The 24,296-nt window shown below is 39.3% G+C and overlaps 1 protein-coding gene across 2 annotated transcripts in view; it reads right to left on the bottom strand.

Annotated features, from left to right (window-relative positions):
* The window catches only part of ABCC4 (ATP binding cassette subfamily C member 4 (PEL blood group)), a 152,339-nt gene that overhangs the window by 28,281 nt on the left and 99,762 nt on the right, over positions 1-24,296 (bottom strand). For both annotated transcript variants that reach the window (XM_065678058.1, XM_065678059.1), the window contains 8 exons: positions 19,221-19,371; positions 18,466-18,585; positions 14,745-14,855; positions 13,165-13,265; positions 10,718-10,909; positions 6,236-6,391; positions 2,865-2,954; positions 2,221-2,393 (listed from right to left, as the gene is read on the bottom strand). In XM_065678058.1, the coding sequence (XP_065534130.1) occupies positions 2,221-2,393; positions 2,865-2,954; positions 6,236-6,391; positions 10,718-10,909; positions 13,165-13,265; positions 14,745-14,855; positions 18,466-18,585; positions 19,221-19,371 (1,094 nt within the window). The remainder of the gene's footprint in view (positions 1-2,220; positions 2,394-2,864; positions 2,955-6,235; positions 6,392-10,717; positions 10,910-13,164; positions 13,266-14,744; positions 14,856-18,465; positions 18,586-19,220; positions 19,372-24,296) is intronic.

Below are 24,296 nucleotides of genomic sequence, written 5' to 3'. Positions count from 1 at the left end.
GCAACCACAGAAAGATTTTCAGCTCTTCTGCTCCATATTTCATGCAGTTTTTCAGAATGGTTCAACTGCTTTCAAATGACTCCACTCTTTGGGGTGAGAATGACAGCTTCGGGACCAAGAAGATAAGATCAAATTAAATGTCACTCAGTCATCACGTAAAACATGCAAGTAGTCTGACTTAGGGCAACCTTCTTTATGGCAAACTCCTCCTTTCCCTCACGACAGCATTGACACCCCTGCTGCAGAACTGCTGGTAGTTATGAAGAGCAAGAGGGAAAATACGGGTACATATGGGAGCTGGAAGATGTAAGAAGGAAGGAGAAGAATGAGCTCTCATCCTGCTGTAGCATCTACTGCCTCATGTCACCTCACCCTTCCTTCTCTTTCGCCCACCTCAAACCTTGCCTTTCTCACATGTGCTTCTAGGCTGAATTGGAGAAGGGACACAGTTGCAGCAGCACTTGAGGCAAAGAGATCGAGAGCCAGAAAAACAACAAAAAAAGAAATAATATCTCCAGAGCCAGCGGCTGCTCCCCATGGTTTCCTATCCCAGGTGCTTGATGCGATGTGTGCTTGCCGCCAGGCTAGAGACAAGGGTGCCAGGAATGGGGGTTGTGCATCAGAAGAGAAGAAGGTTTTCCTTACATGCCAAAAATGCCTCCCTGACTGCTCAGTTAAGCAACCCACATCAGCATTTCCTGCTGAGCATCCTATCAGATTGCACAGCTGAAAAATACTTGGCTCTAGTTGTAGCAACACATTAAGGAAAAGGTAATAATGACTGTAATGCAAACTGAATTCAAAGAAGAAGTTCCAAGTTATTATTTGTATTGTTATGCCTAGAGTTGATACAAACAAACATTTACCTTATTATAATATATATTGCAGCACACATTAATCAAGATCAATTAAATGGATAGTGCAAGTTGAGAACACACACATGTGAGATAGGGAGGATGAGTAAGATGGTATTAAATTTCCAGAGCTATGATTAATCACAGTTAATCTATCAGAGCTCAGTCAAAAATAAACTAATGGTCCAAAAAGAAAAAAATAAATATCAAAAGAAATCAAAAGAAAAAGAGAACCTCTGGGAAGGGAATGCACTTCTCTAAAGGTTTTAGAAATACACTGTCAGCTGAACTGCAAAGCTACCCTAGTGGCACCACTTCTCCCCCAAGAAGATGTTATAAAAATGAGTCACGCCCAGATGACATACAAAATCCTTAATGCATCTGTTTGAGGGACTTGCTGTGTTATTGTCCTCTTGAGTTCTCCCTCAAGCCATAGTTTGTTGGAACTATATATTCAGCTCAAACTAATTGATGCAGTACGTTTGCAGCATTGTTTCTAAAATATTTCCACCAGCGTTTCAAATGTTTCAAAAATTAACAGTGGGGGTACTTAGCTATTGGAACAGTTTAACAAGGGTTGTCATTGAATTTTTTTTTCTATTGAGGTTGGATGCTCTTCTAGAAGTACAACTCTTGTTCAAACAGGAATGAATTCAGGAAAGTTCTCCCTGCCTGTGTTATACAAGACAAAATAATGAATGATGAATGAGTCCCTCCTGTAGCTTTAAACATCTCCAAATCTGTTTTGCAATTCCTCTGCAACTCCTCAGCTTACCTTTCCCCCCTCACCCCTGTTTTATCTGTAACTTATTAAACCAGCATATGAGCCCATCTGAAGGCACAGCATCTCATACATAACCAGAAGTATCCAGTTTTGCTTATGGCCATTTTTCACCGTTCTACTTTTTGTTGTTTATTTCTTTTAGGGGGTGGTGGTGGTGAGAGTAATTAATTAATTAATTTATTAATTTTTATGTCTTCATTTCCAAGAGACATTTCTTTGAGAAACCAACAGAACTCAAAGTGTTTCATGGCTATTCTGATGTTACTGATGTGCATTTCCAAGGAGGTTCTTGTCTTCCCGTCTATAGCTGCAGGACAAACAAACTTTGAATATTAATTTCCATGCTCTGTGGAATGCACTGAAATTAGGCATATTTTGAAGGCTTAGTTTATATTATCTGCTCCGTAGCCAAAGCTCAACCGCCCCACTTTGAATAGACAATTTATGATGCTATCATTAAAAACATAAAATAACAACGCAAACTACAAGAAATACGACGCATTAAGTCCACCTCTACAGTACAGATGATCATACTAGAAGAAGAAAACCAGCCCATCTTAACGTGACAGATTTTGTTTTTACCTTGGGTCCACATTTGCTGTTGCTTCATCGATGATAAGGATCCGGTTTTTTTTTAGAACCGCTCTGGCAAGACACACCAGCTGTCTCTGACCAACGCTAAAATTAGACCCAGATTCTGCCAGCTGCGTCTCCATTTTATTAGGTAGATCTTCCACGGCCTCTTTCAGTTGCACCTGTTGACATGTCAACATACTGTAGGATGAGTAACTCTCTTTTAAATCAGCTATTGTGTGCCTGATGACACAACAATAAGTATGCAGGGTTTTACCTTTTATATTCTGACACAAAATGAGCAAGTGCCAACTTGGATTACACAGTGTGTCAGCTATTAGAACTCCAGAAACATTAAAGCACATTGTTAAGAATCTATTAATGTTCATTAAAAGTAAGATATGAATCAAAACGTAACCAAAGCATCATCCCAAAGGATAATTTTTTCATAAAAGGCTTACATAACAATACACGTCTACACTCACATGCACAAACACACACATGCAAACGCACACACAATGGTCTACCTTTCCCCATCAACAGCTATGCCCTCATCAAACTTGATGAAAACATCTAAAACCAAATGCACACAAGCACTGTAGTGTTATCTGGCTTGTAAAATCAGATGTGTATTATTAGATTTAGTAAGTCACCTCTTCCAAGGCACTCCACAGCTCTTCATCGGTGTATTCGTTGAAAGGATCTAAGTTTTTCCTCATAGTTCCAGTGAATAAAACAGGCTCCTAAAAACCAGTAAAATTAGCATGCCATTACAAACACAGGTTTTATATTGCAGTAGGTAATATAACAATAAACAGAACTAACCTATATCAACAAATAGCACAGAAATGTCCAACAGGCAGCTATCTTTAATGAAATGCAAATGAGTATTTCGCAATAGCTTACTTAAAGGAGGAGGGGGAGGCAAGTGTTCCACCAGTCTGTATGAAGATAATTTACCAAACCGGACAGGTCTGTTTGTAAATTGCTGTACACAGTTATGTTGGCACTCAAATGGGTATTTACATGCCACTGTTTTGATGCTACAAGCTATATATATACTTACATGAAATCACTGCTGTCCTCCTGGTATTGTTAATGAAAACCAGCAACTACCAGTGTCAATGAGCTTACACTCCTAAATTACATCTGGGCAGTTCTGAAAATTTGTTTTTGAAGTACATAAACCAGAGAGGAATAAAAGAGCTCACAATGCCTTTCTGGTTTTCCTTCTCTAGTTGGCTGTGGGTGTTTTTTTCATTTCATACCATAAATGCCCTTCAATTTTACCACCAGAGCCTAAGAGGAATTAAGCTTTCACCATTTCAATGTAACTTTTAAACCTATACACACAGAAGTTAATCTGTACCGCCACAGCATCAAAGCAAACTTACTTAGAACTGGAGCAGTGCTGGGCAAAGTTCTCACTCAAAATACATCAGGGAGTCAAATCAGTACTTTCTCCTATTCAGGTACCAATGTGGGTTTACCTGTGGTCGAAGTAAGCTTGTTCTACTTCAGTTCCCAATCAGACCAATAACATCATTAATTGAACTGGCATAAATTAATTCACACTGGAAAATGTAGTGTTCGAGAAGCAGGAAGACAACTTTTGGTGCAGAACTTCTTAAGCAACAGGTCAATACTCACAAATGTGAGTTGCCAGACCTGAGAGTCATGCACTGACAGTACTTTAGGGCTAAACTCCTCTTAATACTACACATAAAGACAGTAACAAGTTAAATGCTGTAATAGTGCTAAATCATAAATGGAGACCATACATCATGTTGTCAGTCTTCTTTAAACTGGAGAGATCTTATGCAAAATGTTTTCTTTTTTACCTCCCCAAGGAAATAAAGTCTAACTTACGTTGGATAACAGCAGCTTACTCTGAGATTAAGCTCTGTTGTGACTTACGCCCCATCTAACCCTAGCGATGCCCAGCTCCAAAGAGCTGCAGCAAATTGGAATAGAATTCAGGCCTTAACCCTTTCATTGTGTCTTAATTTCTAAACCACTCTGAGTGGTATAAAATGATTAACAAAGAGAGAACATGCCACAAGCAATGTAAAAGAACATGTGCATATCTTGACATAGCACGCCAATTACTTGACGGTATCTGCTGCATTAGCAACGTCACTAAAAAGCCTGCTGAATGAACAAAGGATTTAAAAAAACATTAACAGGTTAAAGAAATTTTTTCTTCAAAAACCACCTAGGAAGTAATTTGTTTACCAATACATATTGTAATACACCATTTGGGGTGTTTTGAAGGTATTATTATGCTTATTTTCCTTTTCAATCCATTTTTATAGGTTGGCTGAATTTATAAAGGGTTCATAAGTACTATAAAAGTCCTAACAACAGACATACTGCAACAGAAGATAAGGATATTTTTTAATTATCATTTCTGACACAGATTATTATTTAAAATAGACTGGTTTATGAGAGGAAAGCAATAAGACAAACCTGTAAATAATTGTTGTAAAAATGCTTGCAGTCAGGGAGGCAGACAACATTTGCATAGGAAAGATTTACAAACACAGCCTTCACAGAGTTCCATCCAGGCAAGCAATTAGAAGCCTAAGCACATTTTTATTTCTCCAGGTAGGTATTTAAACTTAACATATAAGAAAACTTCAGTCTTGCCTCATCACTCTCTAGGAATGGTTCTGTTTAGCTTGTTTGATGTTATAATTTTAATAAGCATCTCTCCCTCTGGTTTCTTAGCTTCCTACATAATTATGAAGGTATGTGCTGCAAAATAACTACCTGATGTTACATTACTATTTCTATCATTGACACTACTATTAATGCAGTACAAGACAATACCTATCACTCAGCTTACTACAGTATAAACCTTATTTCAAACCCTCCACTTCTTCTTATTACCACCACTTCATAGTTTTGCTTATTTTTAGTGGAAACAAGTCTTCCCTTATGTGGAAAAGAAATGTTACCTGCTAGCCTTCAGACACTTAAAACCCTTTGGGACTATAATGAAAGCCTTATCATGTATATAAACTTGATAAAATCACAAAATTCAACTGGATTAAAATAGTTTTATAGCTATGGCAATAGACCAATATATGAAAAAAAAAAAACCAACCCAACCCCAACATGTGTAATTAAATGCAGTGAACTTTGAGCATTCTGTATCAGTCAAAATGTAGAAAGTATACTAGATTAGCAGTTTTCCTGTCTCAGTACTCTATTTTTTTCAACTGGGTTGAATTCTTCTGAATGTAGAAACCACTCTCAATAGTTATGGACAAAGCTTTAAAAAAGCTATAGACCTTGAATGAACTGATGATATCATCTGCTTTCAGAAGAAATGAACACTGCACACAAACAAAAAAATAAAACTTAAATCCACATTAAGTCCTCTTTATATACAAAAGACGCCTAGTTCCAGTGAGTACCTCCACTGTGTAATAACAAAGCCTTCAGCCTGCAGAAACAAAACATCCTGCATTAGGCAATAATCCAGTTGCTGGGGGAGCACTTTTGTTTTGATAATAGCATACCTGCTTCTGTTCTCTGACTCCTATTCTTGGGAATGGAAAATTAAAAAAAGCAGCAGGTAAGAGAGGCTTAGAACCACTGTCCATTACCATTTTTACCAGATGTCCCTCAGAGTCCCTTAGTAAGGAAGCTTCAACCAACACATCAAGCATCAACTGCTGCCAGAGGATCAAGTGACCCCAGAGGACTGCTGAAGATTTGGTATATTCTTGTCAGACTTTCTCTGCTTTTTCCCAGACTATAGGACAGCATGCTGCTAACGCCTATGCACAAGTATTCCAGAGGAACAGACAGGGGACAAAATTAGCAGGGAAACGCCACAGTCCCTGATACTGATTCTGTTTATCTTAAAATAATCAAAACCTTACTCAAGTAAGAATAATGCCTCACTGAAGTTTCTATGTCTACTGCATAGAGGGGTGCAGGGGGAACATATCCCTGCAAAGCATTTTAAATACTGCGGTGAAAATGCTTAGGGTAGACCACGTCACACTCTTACCTGAGGTATAATTGAAATTTTCTTCCGCAAGTCATGGAGTCCTAGCTCTGACGTCAAGTACTTATCAATCCAAATCCTTCCTTCAGGTTCCGCTAAGCGAAAGAGGGCTGCTATCAGGGAGCTCTTCCCAGCTCCAGTTCTTCCCACTATTCCAACCTACAGAGCAAGCCAAGCTTGTACAATTAAACCGTGAGTTTTTCAGGACAAATTAATGTGTCAAGAAACAGTTTTATATCACAGGATTTACAGTAGGACAAGCACCAAATAAAACTTCTTTATAATTAACATTTGTTTTCAAGAGCAAAAACTTCCCCCACAAAATCAGTCTGGATTCAGGTGACATTTGGATACCCAACAGTTTCCTGGATCATAGTAAAGGTAAAAGGTCTTCCCTTGAAGTGTGGTGTTTTATTGTGGAAAAAAGATAAAGTGGCTTGGTATATAGAGTAATGTTGTTCAACGCTGCTAGTTTTTATACTAAGCCTGGTTTTCTGGGTGATGTTAGGCAAATAAAGTCAGGCATAAATCTACTTTTCAACCCAAAAAAGGACTGACTCTTATAAAGCACTTTGGGAAACGTATGAGCAGTAACTCCGATTTAAGTAACTCCAATTTAAGTAACTAAGACTGATTTTGGTTAGCATGATAAAGGTGAAGTACTTTAAAGCAGCCCAACTCGAAAGCCAAAACCAGCATGACTGTAAACTGTATTCACGCTTCAGACAGCTTCAACAGAGAGGGCACAAGTATTGAAGCTACAAGGCCATCTGAGCAAGCTGCAATTCCTTTCCAAACTGAAGGAAAAGTGAGTAATAAATTCACAGAGAAGCAGGCTTCTGTACGTTCCCAAATTAAAATCAGAAGCTGTATGCAATGTGAACAAATAATGACTTTCAGAAAAAAGAGGTAGAGACAATGCAAAATACAGGATTGCTAACTTTAATGAACAAGGGGTTGAGACCTACAAATATTTCATATGAAACCAACCCTTGGGAGAAAGGAGGCCCATTAATAAATGAAAGGAGACACATAATTAGTGGTGATTAAATACTACTTGAACAGTAAACTTTTTTATTTAAATGCTGTCTTCAGGTAAAGGATTCTTAGAGAAAACAATGTACAGCAATCAACTGTACCAGAGAAGGTGATGGGCGTAACCCTCCACACAGATCTGATCTGGCAGGATTTGTTACTTCCTGCACTCACTTCTAATCGCTGCATTTCCAGAAAGAAATCAACACACTGGAAAGAGTTCAGAGAAGTGCAACATAAACTTAATACGGGTTGGAGATACTGATTTGATGAGGAAGGATTTATGAGAATTAAACATGTACAATATAGCCTAGTGAAGTGACTGTGATGCAGAAGGGAGGAAGAAACGTGAAGACCTTCATGAGTATATGTGCAGACACCAGAGGGCAACTACCCACTGCCTGAGACTCACATGTGTAACTGCTAGAATGAAATTAAATACAGGAAACTACATGGAACAGCAAGGAGAAACTTGCTAACAGTCAGAGACACTAAGCTCAGACAAAGCAGCAGTGCCCACATTTCATCAAAACTTCACAAAACACTATAAAAAGTATACTGCAAGGAGCAACTTATACTGCATAATCTAAAAGGCATTTTACACTTCCATTTTCCAATTCAACAATTTCATCCAACAATTCATTATTTTACTATTGTATATAAACTAATTAACATTTATACAGTGCTTATTATTAAAGATACAGCCTAATTTAAGCAAATCTGCTACAATAAATGATAAAATGTCTAGCATTCTAAATTCTATCAGTGAAACAAAGGAAAAATAGTTCTGAACAGATACACTACAGCTCAGAAAGAAAATGCTGAATGGAGAACACAGACACCCACAGTTGTGAAAACAAAAGTTCAATTGTTCCTCTTTAAATGTCAGTAATATAAAGTATTGTATTAAGGATATAAAGAAAAAAAACACAAAAAATACATTTGATACTTAAAATAAAAATGCAGCTGCTCTGCATATTGTCAAAATCCCACTTTCAGTTTGGCATCAAATGAAAGGACTATGCTCTTCAGTATTTAGAGGAGTCTATGTATTTTTGGTCCAATTGACTACAGGCTGCTGAAAATTGACATGAATGTGAAACGGCTCTCACTATACACATTTACTTATTTTTCAATACATCGTATTCTTCAGAGCCCTGTGTTCACAGCCAGTGCAAATACAGTGATGGTCTGGAAATGGAAGTCCCAGCTACCTAACAGGAATCACAGGGCCAGGATTTTGTGGGTTGCTGTGAGCCATGTGCATACCCAGGAGTACACCTGCTATGCTGGGCTTATCATTACTCAAGCGTCACTTGTACTTCAAAGTAGAGCTGCACAACAAATGGGAGTGAGATTTACAGCACGTCAGCTACTCCACTGAAACTGCCCATGTCTTTGTTATCCCTCAGGCAACCTCCCTTTTGTGCTATGCTGTGACAGTATTTACACGAACAGCTGCCATGCCGTAAATCTGGACTCTCACTCTCCTAACTTTTACATGGAGCCAGACCCTCAGATTTAGGATATGTCAGGACAAGGTGCATTTAACAATGATTTAGTCAATAAGTACTCATAAGCACCCTGAAACAAAGATAGTGGTGTTTAAAATCTAAGGCTAACCTTTTCCTGCTCCAGCTATAGTAGCTGAAGAGGTTAATCACAGTCGGCTGCTGGCAGTGCTCCTTATGTGAGCACTCCCCAGTCTGTCCCTGGCAGACTATGTTACATAAGCAAAGGTGGTTAAAACAGAGGATCATTCCTAGCCTGCTTTGATGGTAGGGAAATCCTGAATGTTGAGACAAAAGAGACCCTAACCCACAAGTGATCTACTAGTAATCACCTCCTCCGTTCTTACTGTACCTACGGCTTCCCAAAGTGGGCACTGGATGGGTACAACTACAAGCACCGCAGAAGCTTACACTCAGTGAAACTGCCAGTGGTACCGCAGCCACCAGAAGTCCGTATGAGCCAGGTGTCTGAGCATGCATAAGAGCTCTCAGAGAAAGGTGTATGGGCAGAATCCCTAGAGCATCTGGAAACCTGGTTCTGAAGAGACACTTCTCAGTAATTAAAACCAATATAAGGAGCACAGACGCTTGGGAGATTTATTTATTTTACACAGTGGCAGTCTACTGCAGTACTGTGCACAACATCATAGAATGAAAACATGAAGTTTTTAGCAATAGTTTCAAAATGGACAATTCAGTTCAGGGTGACAAAACCACAGCATAACCATCCAGCAAAAATAAATACCCCCACTTCATCCCTTCTCCTTCTGCCCCCCACCAAGGACTGAGTCATAACATTGCTAATATTTCTTGGTTTCATTTTTTATTTTACTTTATTTCTGTCTCTCACTAAAAAATGCAAATGTTCTTCTCTGCCATTACACTGGAATGATATATAGCAGCTAGAGATGGCCCATAGGCAATAAAAGTAGAGAGCAGATAAACATCCCCTTTGCTGCTCTTCTTAGACACCATTTTTAACTCACCCACACCTAATTCCATGAGATCATCTCCATGCAGCAAAGTTGGGCTGAATTTCTGTAACATGCATGTTATTAAAAGGTCCACTTGAGGAATGAAACAGGTTTGGGACTGAATGGAAAAGCATGTTACAAATGAGGCCAGGGCAATGATTGTAGAGAGCTGAACTAGCCTCCTAGGGAAGATACCCTAATCAAAAAAAGTACACGTGTGTTTGAAATGTAGCAAAGCACGAATTAACACTGCAAGGCTCTAATTTAATTTTATCTGTGGGGGAGACCTTCCCTGCAGCACTCTTTCAATTGCGATAGTGTCAAAATTGGGGAGGAAGAGTCAAATTTGCAGAGGAAGAAGAGTTTTATTTCTATGTTTCTTTTGGCTACCAATCTAATTAATGGCAACAGCTAATTGGATTGGTAGCCGAAAGGAACTGAAATAAAATCCCCAAATTTAAAGTTATACAACTGATTTATATTTCTTTCGTCTCTCTTCCATGTGGGGCTCTGTGCAAGAGCATGTACATTCCTTATTTTCAATTGTCTCTGCTCACCTTTGCTGACATCCTTCATTCCATTTATGTTCGCTCTACTGAATCCACAATTTCCTAACACAGCTCCACTTACTTTGGATTTGAACAAACATTTCGGCCTTAGTCAGCGTTTTGAATGTCTGCCACTTCCCAATGAAACCCAATTTTTTTAGAATATTATCAAATAAACCTTTTTTTTTTTTTTTTTGACACACAGAAATGTCATGTTCCCAGATGCATGCATGCTACACTTACAGGAAACAAATAGGCTCCAACTTTTTAATATGATTAAGGCTTATTCTTTAAAAGAACACTTATCAATTTCCTAACATCCATATATTTTATAATGCATTTTTATCACACAGCATCATGTCAGTTTATCGTCTTTGCTTGATTTCTGTGCATGCCTCCAGACAGCCATATACATACCTTTTCTTTTGGTTTAATTAAAACTGACAAATGTCTTAACACCAAAGGTCCATCCAGACTGTAAGTGAAGTTAACATTTTCAAATGCTATCATTCCTTGGCTTGGCCATTCAGGTGGTGGATGCTTGTTGGTTTCCCAAGGAGCTTCTTTTTCAAGTTCTGTGTATTCCATTACTCTTTCTGCTGATATCATCTAAGGGGAGGAAAGAAGACATATATTTCATAAATTACACAATATATTTCATATATTCAGATATTACATAAATTTCAGCTTATTGCTTATACTGCAAATATTACATGCATATAATTATGTTTGTGAATATTTTTTACTATAAAGATTCAATGCAAATTATTACAGAGGGTTTTTTTTTTTTTGATCACAGATAAGATTATTTGGTAGCGTCCTATGCTTACTTTATAGAACTGAAAAAGTGGAAAGAATGCATCTCACGGCCTACTACAGACCCAGATCTATCATGATGCATAAATCCATACATAAGCATTCATGTCTAACCAGTGGGATTAATTACAAATCTAAGTACACCCACAAGTATTAAGAAATCCAAGCTGTGAGTTGTCTGTCAGTCTTGACCAAGATGACACCATTTTATTGTGTGCTGGGAAAACAAAGGCTAGAAATGAAACTGCTGTATAAGCTACGTGCAGATGCACAATAGCTACTAGAATCAAGTTACTGGCTTCATCATCCCATTTTTGTCCTCACCATTACCACTGTACTCACCCCTAGAAAAATCTTCTAAATATTTGTCACAAGCAACTCCACAATCCAAGACAGCTGTCACCATATTGTTAGTGACTTACACACAATAAAACTTTTCTCCCATGTATTTTATGTTAGATACAAAAGAAACTACTATAACTAGATGATCATAAGGTCCTTTCCAACCCTAACTATTCTGATTCTACGATTTGCTGATGCCTCTAATCTTACAGGAAGGAAGAGAAACAGAAGTTGAGCTACTTAGGCATCTTTTTTTGCCATTGGGCAAATAATAAAAGTTCTGTTTAGGCTCTGATGTGCATGCTCATCCATACATCTTCTCAATACTACTGTCTCTAACAGCATCCACTCACAGATGGATACTAAAAAAAAAGCCCCATCATAAAGATGTTCAGTAGGTGTATCTTGCCTGGAGTGGCTTTAAAGGCAGAGGTCACCAGGCAACAAGTCCTCTGACCTTGTTGCCATCTACCCTTTCCATTCTACAAAATAAGCTCCAAGGAAAAGCTCGTAAGGAAGGAATGAGAGAGTAGAACAGAAGAGGTAATGTTCCTGCCTCCCCCAAATGTAATCAGACTTCAATAACACGGGGGTTTTGGTGGACCTTCACCTGTGAAAGAAGTTGTTGCTAATCACAGCTTCATATAATGATCATCATTCCAAATGAAAGTCAGCTTAGTGAATGACAAGCCTTTCTCCTTCAGAGTATTTCTGAATCACAGCCTCCAAGAGAGTAACTCACTACATAAGAGAGTCCCAGAGACTGACACTTCCAAAAGTTCCCAACTGTTAAGAAAAAACCAAAAGCTTTCTTCCCATTTCTCAACAAAGTCTGTCATCACTAATTTATTCATGTCTGACAAATGCTCTGAAGAAGCAATGTGCTAGACAACAAAACATACTAATCTATCATTATTATGAATTTTATCTGTTATTAAACACGGCTTTGTAACTTCTACAAAAGGACTACATGTATTTCCTAGACTATGGTCAGCAAATAATAATTACAATTAACCTTAAGTTGCCAAAGCAACACAAAACCCCTCCAGTTTATGCTTAGTATGTTCTTCTTTTAGTCTTTTTATATATTAACTTAAGAAAGTAAATAGGCAACTGAAACATGCTAGTAAATACTGTAAATTGGTGGAAGGCATTTTACTTGCTAAAGTTTGCAAAACACACAGTCCTCTCAGCAGAACATAAACACTTTCAAGTACTTGTTAACTCACAGCAAATTAAGAGTTGTGAATTTACAATGAATTAACAGGACCCTAAAAATGCCGCGATGGTTATAAATAAATAAATAATACATTTAAACCCCCAAATCTAAAAGCAAAAATTAGATGTAAAATCTTATTTATAGAGAGGCATTTATTTCTTGTAATTTTAGCAAGTTGTAATGCAACTGTCTACACTGTAACTAGACAGTCTCTATCTGCTGTTGTAAAGGGAGAGTATAAAACCTCCCTTACTATGAATAGAGAGGGAAACTCACTAGGCACAATTCATTTCAACAGACATTCAAAATCATCCAGACAAATTATACCCCTGAAGAGGCTATTTATCTTTATGGACTGTAAGTGGTGCTCCAATTGCTTGCTAAGGTATTAATGTCCTAAGATAATTAAGAAGAATCGCATCCTTAAGGCCTCATGTCACAACCATGAAAAGGAACCAAGAGGTGAAAAGGAAGAAATAAACGTTACCAGGTTTTCAACTTCAGCACTTTGTCTAACACCCCACTGGAATGTTCCCATGAGGGTGATTGCATAGGATAGCGCCAAACCAACCTGTCCTGCGTTCAAAGCTGCACAACAAGGAAAGAAGAGAATCAAATAAGCACACCGGTAATTACACAAAATCCTAGTTAACTTCACTTTCATGAGGTTGCTTACATGGTGGAAGCATCACAGCCAGGATTCCGTTTGGTTACACCATACCTGCCATCTGCACAATGAGTAGCTCCAGGCAGAATAGCTACTTCCTGCATTTTTTTAGGTACACTTTGGAAATTGTCTGTATTTGAAAAGATTGTCCCAATTCTCCTTGTCCTGTCATCTTATCTAAGAACTGAGGTTCAGTCTCAAGACCATACTTAACGCAGCTTGTTACAGTCATCCCTACCTGGCTGAACATTAGTAACTTTTCCCTTTTTTTCTAAGAGAATTAGATCAGCCCCTAAATTTAAGCAAAAAATTAGTGTAAAATGATTTCACAGTTACAAACATTTTTACATCACTTTGCACTCTTGTAAGTGATCAGATAAAATAACAAGACAGAATATTTCTTCCCTTGTTTATATAAGCATTCATGGTGTTCAGTGGGTCTACTCTCGCAAAATAAGTGAATTCTGTCTGACCCAATATTAAGCATGACTGTCCTCTGACTTACTTGAACTTTATCCTGGCACAGCTCTACTGACTTCAAGAGAGCTATTCCTTATTCAGAGGCAGAGAAAGATTCAGGACCATTGTTCTGACTTGTCTTTTTGCATTCTAATAATATCAAACCCAGTTTTTCAGTGTTGAGCAGCACAGAGTGTTCAAATTTTAAAACACACATGCATTTACAGAACTTATCCAAAGGAAAAAGAAAAGAAACAAAACCAGCAAATTAGCACTAATTTTCATGTCCAAGATAATTACTTCTTCCTTCATATTTTAGATGACTATCTCATTCTAGTACATCTAGCCCAATTACATCCTGGATGATGCATACACTAATGACAGTTCATGAGTGACAGTGAATATAAAATGTATTTTTACGAGGCGATTTTCTTTCTGGAACAGGCCTATCCTGCTGATCCAAGATATCATAAGAGTATCCCTAGGAATTTTAGCTTGCCTTTTGGCCTACTGTGCCATGTGTAGAAAGAAAGGAAGAAAGTTGTTAAGAAGCAGCTCCATGAGTGTTTCAGTATGTAAAGCAAAGCCCTGTAGGCCCACCCCCCAAAAAAAACAAACCAAAGGTGGGGAAAAAGATTTATTTGTTCTTATTAATCTGAATCTCAGAAGTGAAGACCACAGATCTGCTAGTTTGTTTGCACATTTGGGGGTGATGGTAGATGTATCCCTAACCCTAGAAGATGTCTGAACTGCCTCCAGTATTTGCAGAGAAGCAGATACAGCCCCAGTGCCCTAGACTGAGGAAGAGATCATGATCTAGAAAGAAACACTTAACTTAATTACAGCCCTTAAACAATTAGAAACAGCAAATTATGAAAAAGAATTAGACATTACTAAACATGGTAATTACTGGGTGAACTTTTGCTAACATCTGTACTTACTTTTGGTGAGAACCAGGGAACCAAAAGCAACCACTATTACAAAAATGGCACAGATGGCATCCAGGCGTACAGCAAACCACCTCGAGGTTGTCAAAAATAGAAACCAGGCCTCTAAAGTGTATTTTACAAAGACATAAAACCAGTGGATTATTAGAAATCTGAGCCGTATAATTATCATTAATGTTAATATAAATTTGTTAAAAACCCTCCAACATTGCCATCTTCAAGTGCACGATCACCATGGACTGATGGTGATCAGAATATTGTTCAGTTTTTCTGAAATGGCCTCATCTAGTTCACACTATTAGCAATCACAATAGCAACCACAACTAGTAGAACATACAGTAATAAGGAAAAAAAAACTTACAGCCTGAAGTATGGTCCGTTTATTTGAAGTGGAAGCCTTTTTTTAAACTCTAGCGGATTCAGGAACCTTATACAAAAGCAGAAGCACAACTATATTTGGTGTAGCTGGACTACAGTCCACAGGCTTTTAGCTAAAACATATCACAGCCATCAGAGCCAAGTGTTTAGAAGGCAGCTGCAGCTGGTTAAGCTCCCGTAAGAGCTACTTTATACAGCCAGAGGAGCTACAGAGCTATGCAAGTGACTAAATGCATGTATTCACTCTCAGTGAAGCTCACAGGTGGACAACCCTACTGGGCACTCACATCCAGGTGTCCAAATTTGGTGCTAAATTCCAATTCAGACAAACATGCTACAGTACAAGCTACAGGAGGCAGCAGGAAAAGACACTGCAATATAGAAGGTAAAATGTTTGATTCAGGGCCAAAGCCAGAAGTAGCCATAACAAAATATGGCATTATTTATTGCTTAGGCTGCAGTTGGATGAACTGCTCCAGCTGCTACTTAGTCACAGCAGAATGTTACCATTCCAACCCACCATTCCAACCCTTTCTTCATTGTTCATGTTGGCGCCATGGATAGTAGGACTGTGTCCACCCTCAGCAAGTTTGCCAAAGAAACCAAGCTGTGTGCTGCGGTCGACACACTGGAGGAAAGGGACCTTGACATGCTTGAGATAAGGGCCAGTGTGAACCTCATGAGGTTCAACAAAGCCAAGCGCAAAGCCCTGCACCCCAGTCAGGGCAATCCCAAATACAGCCTGGGCTGAGAATGGACTGAGCGCAGCCCTAAGCAGAAAGACTTGGAGGTGCTGGTTTGCAAAAAGCCAAATGGTAAAATGACCAGACTACATCCAGCCCACCTGCAGTGCTGTGTACAGCTCTAGGGCAAACACCACAAGAAGGATGTGGACCCGCTGGAGCAAGTCCAGAGGAGGACCATGAAGATTATCAGAGGGCTGCAGCATCTCTCCTATGGAGACAGGCTAGGGCAGACCTTACAGCAGCCTTCCGGTACCTAAAGGGGCCCTACAAGAAATCTGGAGAGGGCCTTTATGCAAGGGCATGTAGTGACAGGATGAGGGGGAATGGCTTTAAAAGAGGATAAATTTAGATTAGATATTAGGAGGAAGTTCTGTACTGTGAGGGTGGTGAGACACTGGCTTCCAGAGAAGCTGTGGCTGCCCCATCCCTGGCAGTGTTCAAGGCCAGGCTGGACGTGGCTTTGAGCACCCTGGTCTAATGGAAGGTGTCCCTGCCTGGGGTTGGGGGGGGGGGTTGGAGCTGTATGATCTTTAAGGTCCCTTCAAACCTGAGACCTCTATGATTCTACAATTGCTTGTCGTACACTCCATGCTAAAGATCAGTGCTGTTTCAACTCTTTCAATATTTCTTAGCCAAGTGCTGAGAAAGACTCAAAGTAATCTTCCTTTTACATATAAATGGAGGAGGTAAGTCTGATTTTAAGACAGATCATTTTGGATAACCAGATAATGGGCTGATCAAATCAGCCAATGGACTCCATGTAAGTTCTGGAGGACAGCTGAGGGAAAGATACAGGTAAGGTCCAGAGTTGGTAACCTCTTAGTCAAATCTACACCAACTCTGGCTGCATATGCCCAACCACACATTTAGGAGCTGGTTTCATTAAACAAGACATTTTATATGGTCTACGGACAGTCATACACCATTTTGTTGCTCCTCCCACCATGCACTACTGTGAAGAGCCTATCTTCTTGGCAATGTCCTTGCAGGTACTGGACGGCAGCTATTACATCCTCCATAAGCCTTCTCTTCTGCGAGTTAAACAAACCCAGTTTCGTCACATTCTCCTCATAGAGAGATGTCTCCTGTTAGTCCCTGACCATCTTAGCGGCCCTTCCACTGAACGCACTTCAGTTTGTTAGTGTTTCCTGCATCTGGGGGTCCCAAACTGGATGCAGTATTCCAGATGTGGGCTAACAAGTGCTGAGGGGGATAATCACTTTCCTCCTTCCACTGGCTGTGGTCCTGTTAATTCAGCACAGATGTTGCTGGCTGCCTTTTCTACCCAGGCACACTGCTGGTTCAATATTCCCTCAAAGGACCAAAAACTACATATATGCTAAACAACCTATTATACCTCAAATACTCTGGTGGAAAAGACACCAAGATGAGGTAGATAAAAGAATGCAACTGTAAGCACTGAAGCTTGATCTCAAAAGCAGGTTCCTGAACTGCCCAGGAGGGGAGATACTGACAGTTTTATTAGAGAGATGCATAAAATTGACCAGAAAATAGTGCATTTGTGTTTCTTAGATCTGACCTTAAAATACAAGAAAATATTTCTTCTAAAGGTTACAGTCTTCTTTTTATAGTGAAGCTTTTATACACAGTTTATTGACGATGTCTTTTACTAAAAAGCTTAAGAAACAACTTTGTGCTCCCTCACTATCAGCTGCTGTAACATTGATTTGGTCAGGTAACTAGTGACTTGAAGATAATAAATACGGAATGCAAAGCTAGGGGTGCCTCCCTGGAAGATACTCTTCCCCAGTCACAACTTACTGGGCTCTACACAGAGCTCAGTGTGTGCGATTCTACAGCCTGTGGTAAGCTGTGCTTCAGAAAAGATCAACTGGTCTGGTCTGAAACCTTAGAAGTCTGTAAATTTTAAAAAAGCCACAGAACATACTTGTATGCCTTATGACAAAGGAAATACAAGATCTTAGTTAACAAACACACTACTGGAAACTTTAATTCTACTGCATCTTGAAAAACACTGTAAGAGAGAACATCTCATTGACAGAAGGCAAAGAATCACAATGCAAACCTGAACTGTATAACTTATGCTTGCAGAATACTAATCTTTTACACCTTCTAGTCATGTTAATACCATATATTAGATTTGAGCCCTGAAAGCTCCTCAAAGTAAAAAAGAAGTGAGACTTATGAAAATTTTCCAAGATGAGTTATAATAATCATTTCTGACTACTCCTAGTACTCTACTTAATACTAAATGCTTCACAACAGAGCTTGTTCCTTTACCCTATCCCCTCTCTTTTTAAAGACGGAATCCAAGAAAATGTCAAAAATTATTCTTTAAATATTCTTATCAGGCATACTTTAAATTGTTTATCTTAGACATTGTTAAAACATGTGCGTGGCTATCTCAAATCGTATTACAGCCCAAAGTAAACTCTCAAAATCTAGACAGATAGGAACGTTTTTGTTCTAATAGAGAAATTTTACCCTAAAGAGACGAATGCACAGCTCCTACTGAGTTTAATGCACATTACATACATGTCGCTGAGGGCATAAGATATTTCCCTCCTACAGAGCAAAGATTTGATTTTTCACGTCAATTCATCACAAACCTGAGTGGAGGTCTTGGTGTGCATCAAATAATTTCTGAAATCTTTCCTCTGCTTTCAAAGCTCGAATAGTCCAAAGTCCCTGGAGGGATGACGACAAGTGGGAGAACACTGGACTTCTAGCTACAAAGGGAAATGAGAATAACTTAGCAATAGCTGAAGGACAACATTTAATTCTTTTTGTACCACACTAATCTTTAATCCTACTACTTTATATTTAACCACACAAGTTACTGTACTGCATCCTCTTAGAATAAATATGCAGTATTTTTAACCATAGTCCTCTTACTGAATTAGAACCAGTCAGACAGACAGGCATATTAATTTATACAAAAATGTCTTACGTCTTTAACAACAGCTGTCACTGAAGGAACTCTTTGAGCTTTATTAATGATATGAGGCACACGTTTGTTATTCTTAATGCTTAATATTTCACATCGTAGTGAAGCTACAGTCAAGCACAAGAGCCAGATTAGGTCAGAAACACCATTAGTATGTGCATGCAAGGTCCGAATGACCAGCGACTTAGCATGTTCTGAACTAGCTTTACTTACAGATAGTAAAACTGACATACCCAAAGTTTATCATTATGCAAAACAGGAGCGAAGCTTGTAATTCACTAGCTGAACCAAAGCAATAAGGAAGTTATTTGCATAGAAAAGAAAAAAAATCCTTGATGGATTGTCTATAAAATACTAGCATTTCACATAATAATAAGCAGGCTTCGAGCTAACATTATGTCCCACCAAACTACATACTTGTGGATTCTAGACGTTTAATATCTCTTGAAGTGTCTAAGAAATATCGTCGAAGAAAAATGAAAAGAATAAATAGTGGAATTAAGGGGATGAGTATCCAAGGAATCACTGCCACAGCCACAGCCACCACACCAAAAATCTGTAGGAGAGTCTGGAGCACAATAGAAACAAAATAAAAAACTCTTTGCCAGAAGAACTTAATTTAGAACAAATATAAAACTATTTAGCACTATTGAAACACTTAAATATTTAAACATAACGACCAAATTTAAGAGCTGATACATTGTATAACATATAAGCGACATCTATTTTTAAGCAACTTGAAGAATTTACAGTGATACCAAATCTGACTAATTGTGCAGTTTATGGTTTTCTTCTACATTACTTGCTCTTTAAGAAACGTCCTTACAAAACCAGTGGACTGAACATTAGCGTGTGTCTTTGTGGACTATTCTGTGACTGCTGTAACAAAGTAATAGATGATTAATGGGCAACTAATCTTTAATGGACCCAAGCTATCCGGTGAACCAGGGATATGCTTTTCATTCCAAGTAGAAAGAAACTGTTCAAAGACTGACTTTCAGTTGAAAGACTTGACAGTTGGAAGAGCTTTCAACACAGACTTGTAACTTGTGTATAAAAAAACTACGTCCCATTTAGAAAGAAAACCCAGTATCGGAGAAAGTGAGCTTTTTGATCCCAAAGGCTTGCATTGGGAAATATTACAAATAAGAAAATGTTAAACACTGCAAGAACCGTCACAAGAAGCTAGTTTTGCCAGGTTTACCTTAGCGTATGGGATTCAGGTTGGGGTAATCCTGAATTTACTGTTAGAAAACTAGATATAATGTGGAATGAAGCTTTGTGGCTTAGGACAGTGGATCCTGGCCCAGCCTCCTGAATGAAATCTCCCATTCCCTGGAGACCACTTGACATCCTTCACATCCAACTTCCGGTTTGAATACACTATGAAAAGCATTATCTGCACACAAGTTTCTTTCAGAACACCAGCTGTGTATGTATGTAAGTGTGGCACACTGAAATCAGGGTGAGGCCTTTTGCTCCTTAAAAGAAGAGGGACCATACACAAAAAAACCCGCCCCGTACAAAAACCAGCCAACTGCAATTTTAGCTCAATGCTAAGTTTTTGTGTGATTTTCATTAACAAATTCCTTAGAAATGTCAGTATTTTCTAAAGGGTCTGCATTTCATGGACTGTAGAGGAGCCACATTCTTCACCATCCCTTACGACGTACAAGTAGATTCCAGCTGAATTTTGTGGTCGCCTGATTTCTGGATCCCAAAAATTCACTAGTGGCCACTGGGTCCCAAGAATGCATGTATTACAGCAAAAAGGCTTCCATCCCTTTCTCTGTGCATCAGGTTGGAGAAGTTAAGCTATATGTCAGCTAAGGTCAGATACCAGAGAGCTACCTGGACTTCTAAATATTTTCAGTGGTAGCGCCTGTGAAACACTGCATTTCCTGTTGCCCTTCGGGTAGCCACCCTCACCTCCCTCCTCCTCCCCACGTTCTAAAGCCGAACCAGAGCACAACTCTTTTCCCTACATCTGTTTCTTTTAGTCTTCTTAGGGCTTCTTTGACTTTACCCTAGTTTCACCTGACAAAACAGCAAACCCACACACCTTACATCTTACGACTGCATGAGTCGGCACAATTTAGTCTTTGGCTCTAGGCAAGATCTTGGCTCATGATAGAGGATTTATCAGTGTAAAGCCCTGCATTTCATAGATCCTGAACGCATATTATAGGGTCTCATAAATCTATTATGGAAAGCAGCTACAGAGTAGGTACAGGGTAGGAGCTCTCAAGGAAGCTGCATTACCACTACACTGCTCATCTGTGGGTTAAGGTGCTGATGGCATCATGCTGTCTGACCTTCTAGATACATGCAGTAGATTGTGAACATTTTACCTAGATTTCATAATGAGGAGGTAAGGTAGCAGCAAGAGTGCACGATATTTCACTTGCATCAATTATGCACATGCTTATGTCAGCACAAAGCAAAACAAAGCACTTTGACTCCTCACCAGCACTGCTGTCAGCCCTTTTCTACCTTCTACTTCTCACGTGCTCCTTAAAACCTTGTAAACATTGAATTTTTACTGCGGGATGAGGAGAAAGGAAATAAAAGATTCCTGACCTCCTCCTAATTTTCTCCTGTCTAGATCACTGTTTTCCCTAGCTGCTGTTTCCGCCAAGCCTGTCAACCATCCACACACTAGCTAATTTCTAAAGACCCCCTCACTTCCATCCTCATCAGCAAATGAAGACTGAAGTCCGTTCCTTCCTCCTAACAACTTACTCCCCAGTCAGATTTATTACAGCTGCTGCCTTCCCCTTCTCCCTCCATTACATCCTAGACAGTCACACTGAATTACTCCTGACTCCTCATACCATCAGCCACAAACCTGAAGTGAAGCGTTGAGGAAGGTGCTTTAAGGAGAAGAATAAACGCTCCTTAACAAAAAATAAAGAAGCCAATCTGACCTTTTAGTAATGATAATCTATAACATGTTGCAAAGAGCTGGTGGGGGTGGAAGTGGGAGTAGAACTATTAGGATCCAGCTCGTGTAAACAAAGCCTTGCTCCGGCAAAAATACAGGGAAGGAAAAGATGGTTAGGATGACTAAAGTAAAAATCTGACACCGCCTTTGGAAGGAATTTTAGATGAGCCCGCACCACCTTATCATTATAAAAATTTATGATAGGGTGGATCAGTCATGTGTGCTGTTTTTTTTGAAAACCAAACGTGCATACAAAGTAACTCTTAATGAAGTAGTCTGAAAGCCAGACACAACCACTTGCAGACTGTAATCATGTAGTTACGGTGTGAGGTAAGGCAAAGGTTCTAGCTCCCGAGTTTCACAAGAGACAGCTAACCTCTTCAGCTGGAGACTGCCCCAGCTGCCAGCAGGCTCCCCATGCGCAAGCTGGAGGATCCGAGGTAATCAGCAGGCTGATGATAATGATAACACGAGTAGTCTGACTGCTCTTCTCTCTGGAGACAAGCAGTGAGCTAGGTATTGTTTGCACAGCAAGAAAAGCTCAGGACTGAGCATCTAGGCCTTGTCTAGCAGAATCAGCTTGCAATTAAAAGTTTCATCCAAAGACTAAGCAGGCAAAAATTCCCTACATAAAAGACATACGGCCTACAAAACTAGCACCTTTTACTGTATTTCTTAATTCCACCTTTACAAGTCTTCTGTAATGACTGTGCAGAAACTAATAGCCAAAGCTTTTTTAAAAGGGAGCCACTTAATTATATTTGATAGCTATCTGCACAGTATTGGAACCAAGGACACCTTACACAAAAGACAACAGATGCACACACTACTGAGACTGAAAAGACCTGGATGGAGGAACCTAATTTGCTTCCCAATGGAGTCAGATTGTCCACCTTCAAATTTGCTTCCGTTTCCCTGGAGAAACTATCCTCTCCCACTCACAGACTGCACAGACCCTAGAGCACAAAAAACCATGTGTGCTGTTTCTGCTGAAGTCTTCCTCTTGCTGGAAAAAAAGCCAAGAGATTTCCCTCATGCTTTGGTCAGTCACTGTTCTTGATTTTCCTCAGGAAATCTGCTGTCTTACTGGAGCAAGCATACCCTCCTATAATCTCTGGGGAAGTGAATGCTCTGATCAGCACATTCGGTTGTGAAATGTGTGTTTTCCCTTTATCTTCTGATGACCTACATATTCCTCATTCTTATAAGCGCTGAGTGACATCCTGGGGTTTCCATCTCAAACAGGTCTTGATCTAGGAGAACAAGGTATTCCTGTACCACAAACACACAACTGAAAACCATCTAATGCAAGAAAAAAAAAACCAACCAAAAACCAAACCAAAAACCTGGAAAACCATGGAAATTAAAAGCTGTAAGGTACACATTTATCACAAGCTTGCATGTATCAAAAGCTATAAGCCCTTCCCTTTGTTTGCAGAAACCGTAACATTCATATGTTAAAAATCTTATCACAAATTGTAAGACATTAGAAGTCATTTAATAAAGTTGACAGCAGAAAAATGCAAAAGCAAGATACAGAGTTCAAGATGTCTCATAAGAATGTCTGCCTTTCTATCCCACAGATCACTGTGCCTCTATATCAGTTATACCCTGAGCTCAGTATTTCAAACCTGGCTTAAGTTAAGTCTCTGAAAAAGGCACCTGGCCTTCATGTACAACCCCATTCTGAATCCCTGAGGTTTGCTGACACCTCGCTCCAGTGGGTACTTAAGAGTCCATAAAGTCCTCACGAAAGTACCCAGGAAACAGCTGTCTTCTCTCTAATGAGCTCCATGGAATCAGATCCTTGAGGTCTTCCATCTTTTTCCATAACTAAAAAAGGAGTTTTGTGGTTTTTTTGTCTGTTTTTTAAATGGACCTTACGGTGTATTTCAGCATCTCTCATAAAATATACACACAAAGGGTACAACACAGTTGTGTGTCTGTAAGTTCCTGGTGTGCTCTGTCATCCACATGGATTTGACAGCTACGATCTATAGATCTATGATCAATAGGACCTATCAATAGGACCTACTACCATAGGAACCACACCATTCTGGACTTAGTAGGATCTCTAATGAACAAGTAGAGGCCAAGGGATGGGATTTGAGACTCAGAAACCTGAATATGGGAGTCTACGTGTGACTTACACAGTGAAACTCCAGTCCTTGTTTAGCTTAGAAAGTGATTAATCTAAACTTTAAGTGGATACCTGGTGACCGTATGGCTGTCAAAAGTCCACTAATTGTATTGAGCAGATGTACTCTGACTACAGCAAAGTAAGGATCTAAAGCCCAACAAGGACATACCTGAATTCTGATGACTGAATCTGCAGCCAAATCCCACCCAAGAACTGCACTGTTCCGTGACTGGTTTTACCAGTATGTAATCAGAAGTCAAATAGACCAATCTCGCTCCCACCCCCAGCTCCTGCTCCTTGGACCCCAATATGCACTCCCAAGTCTTATATTAGCTCATGGACACTGCCATAAAGCCATATGGGTTTAATAATAGCAACAGCGCATACCCTGGATTTCAAGTTTGCAACC

The sequence above is a fragment of the Lathamus discolor genome, chromosome 4, assembly GCF_037157495.1.
Source record: "Lathamus discolor isolate bLatDis1 chromosome 4, bLatDis1.hap1, whole genome shotgun sequence".
NCBI lineage: Eukaryota > Metazoa > Chordata > Aves > Psittaciformes > Psittacidae > Lathamus > Lathamus discolor.
Note: the sequence above shows the minus strand (reverse complement) of the source record. Positions and strands in the feature narration are given on the sequence as shown.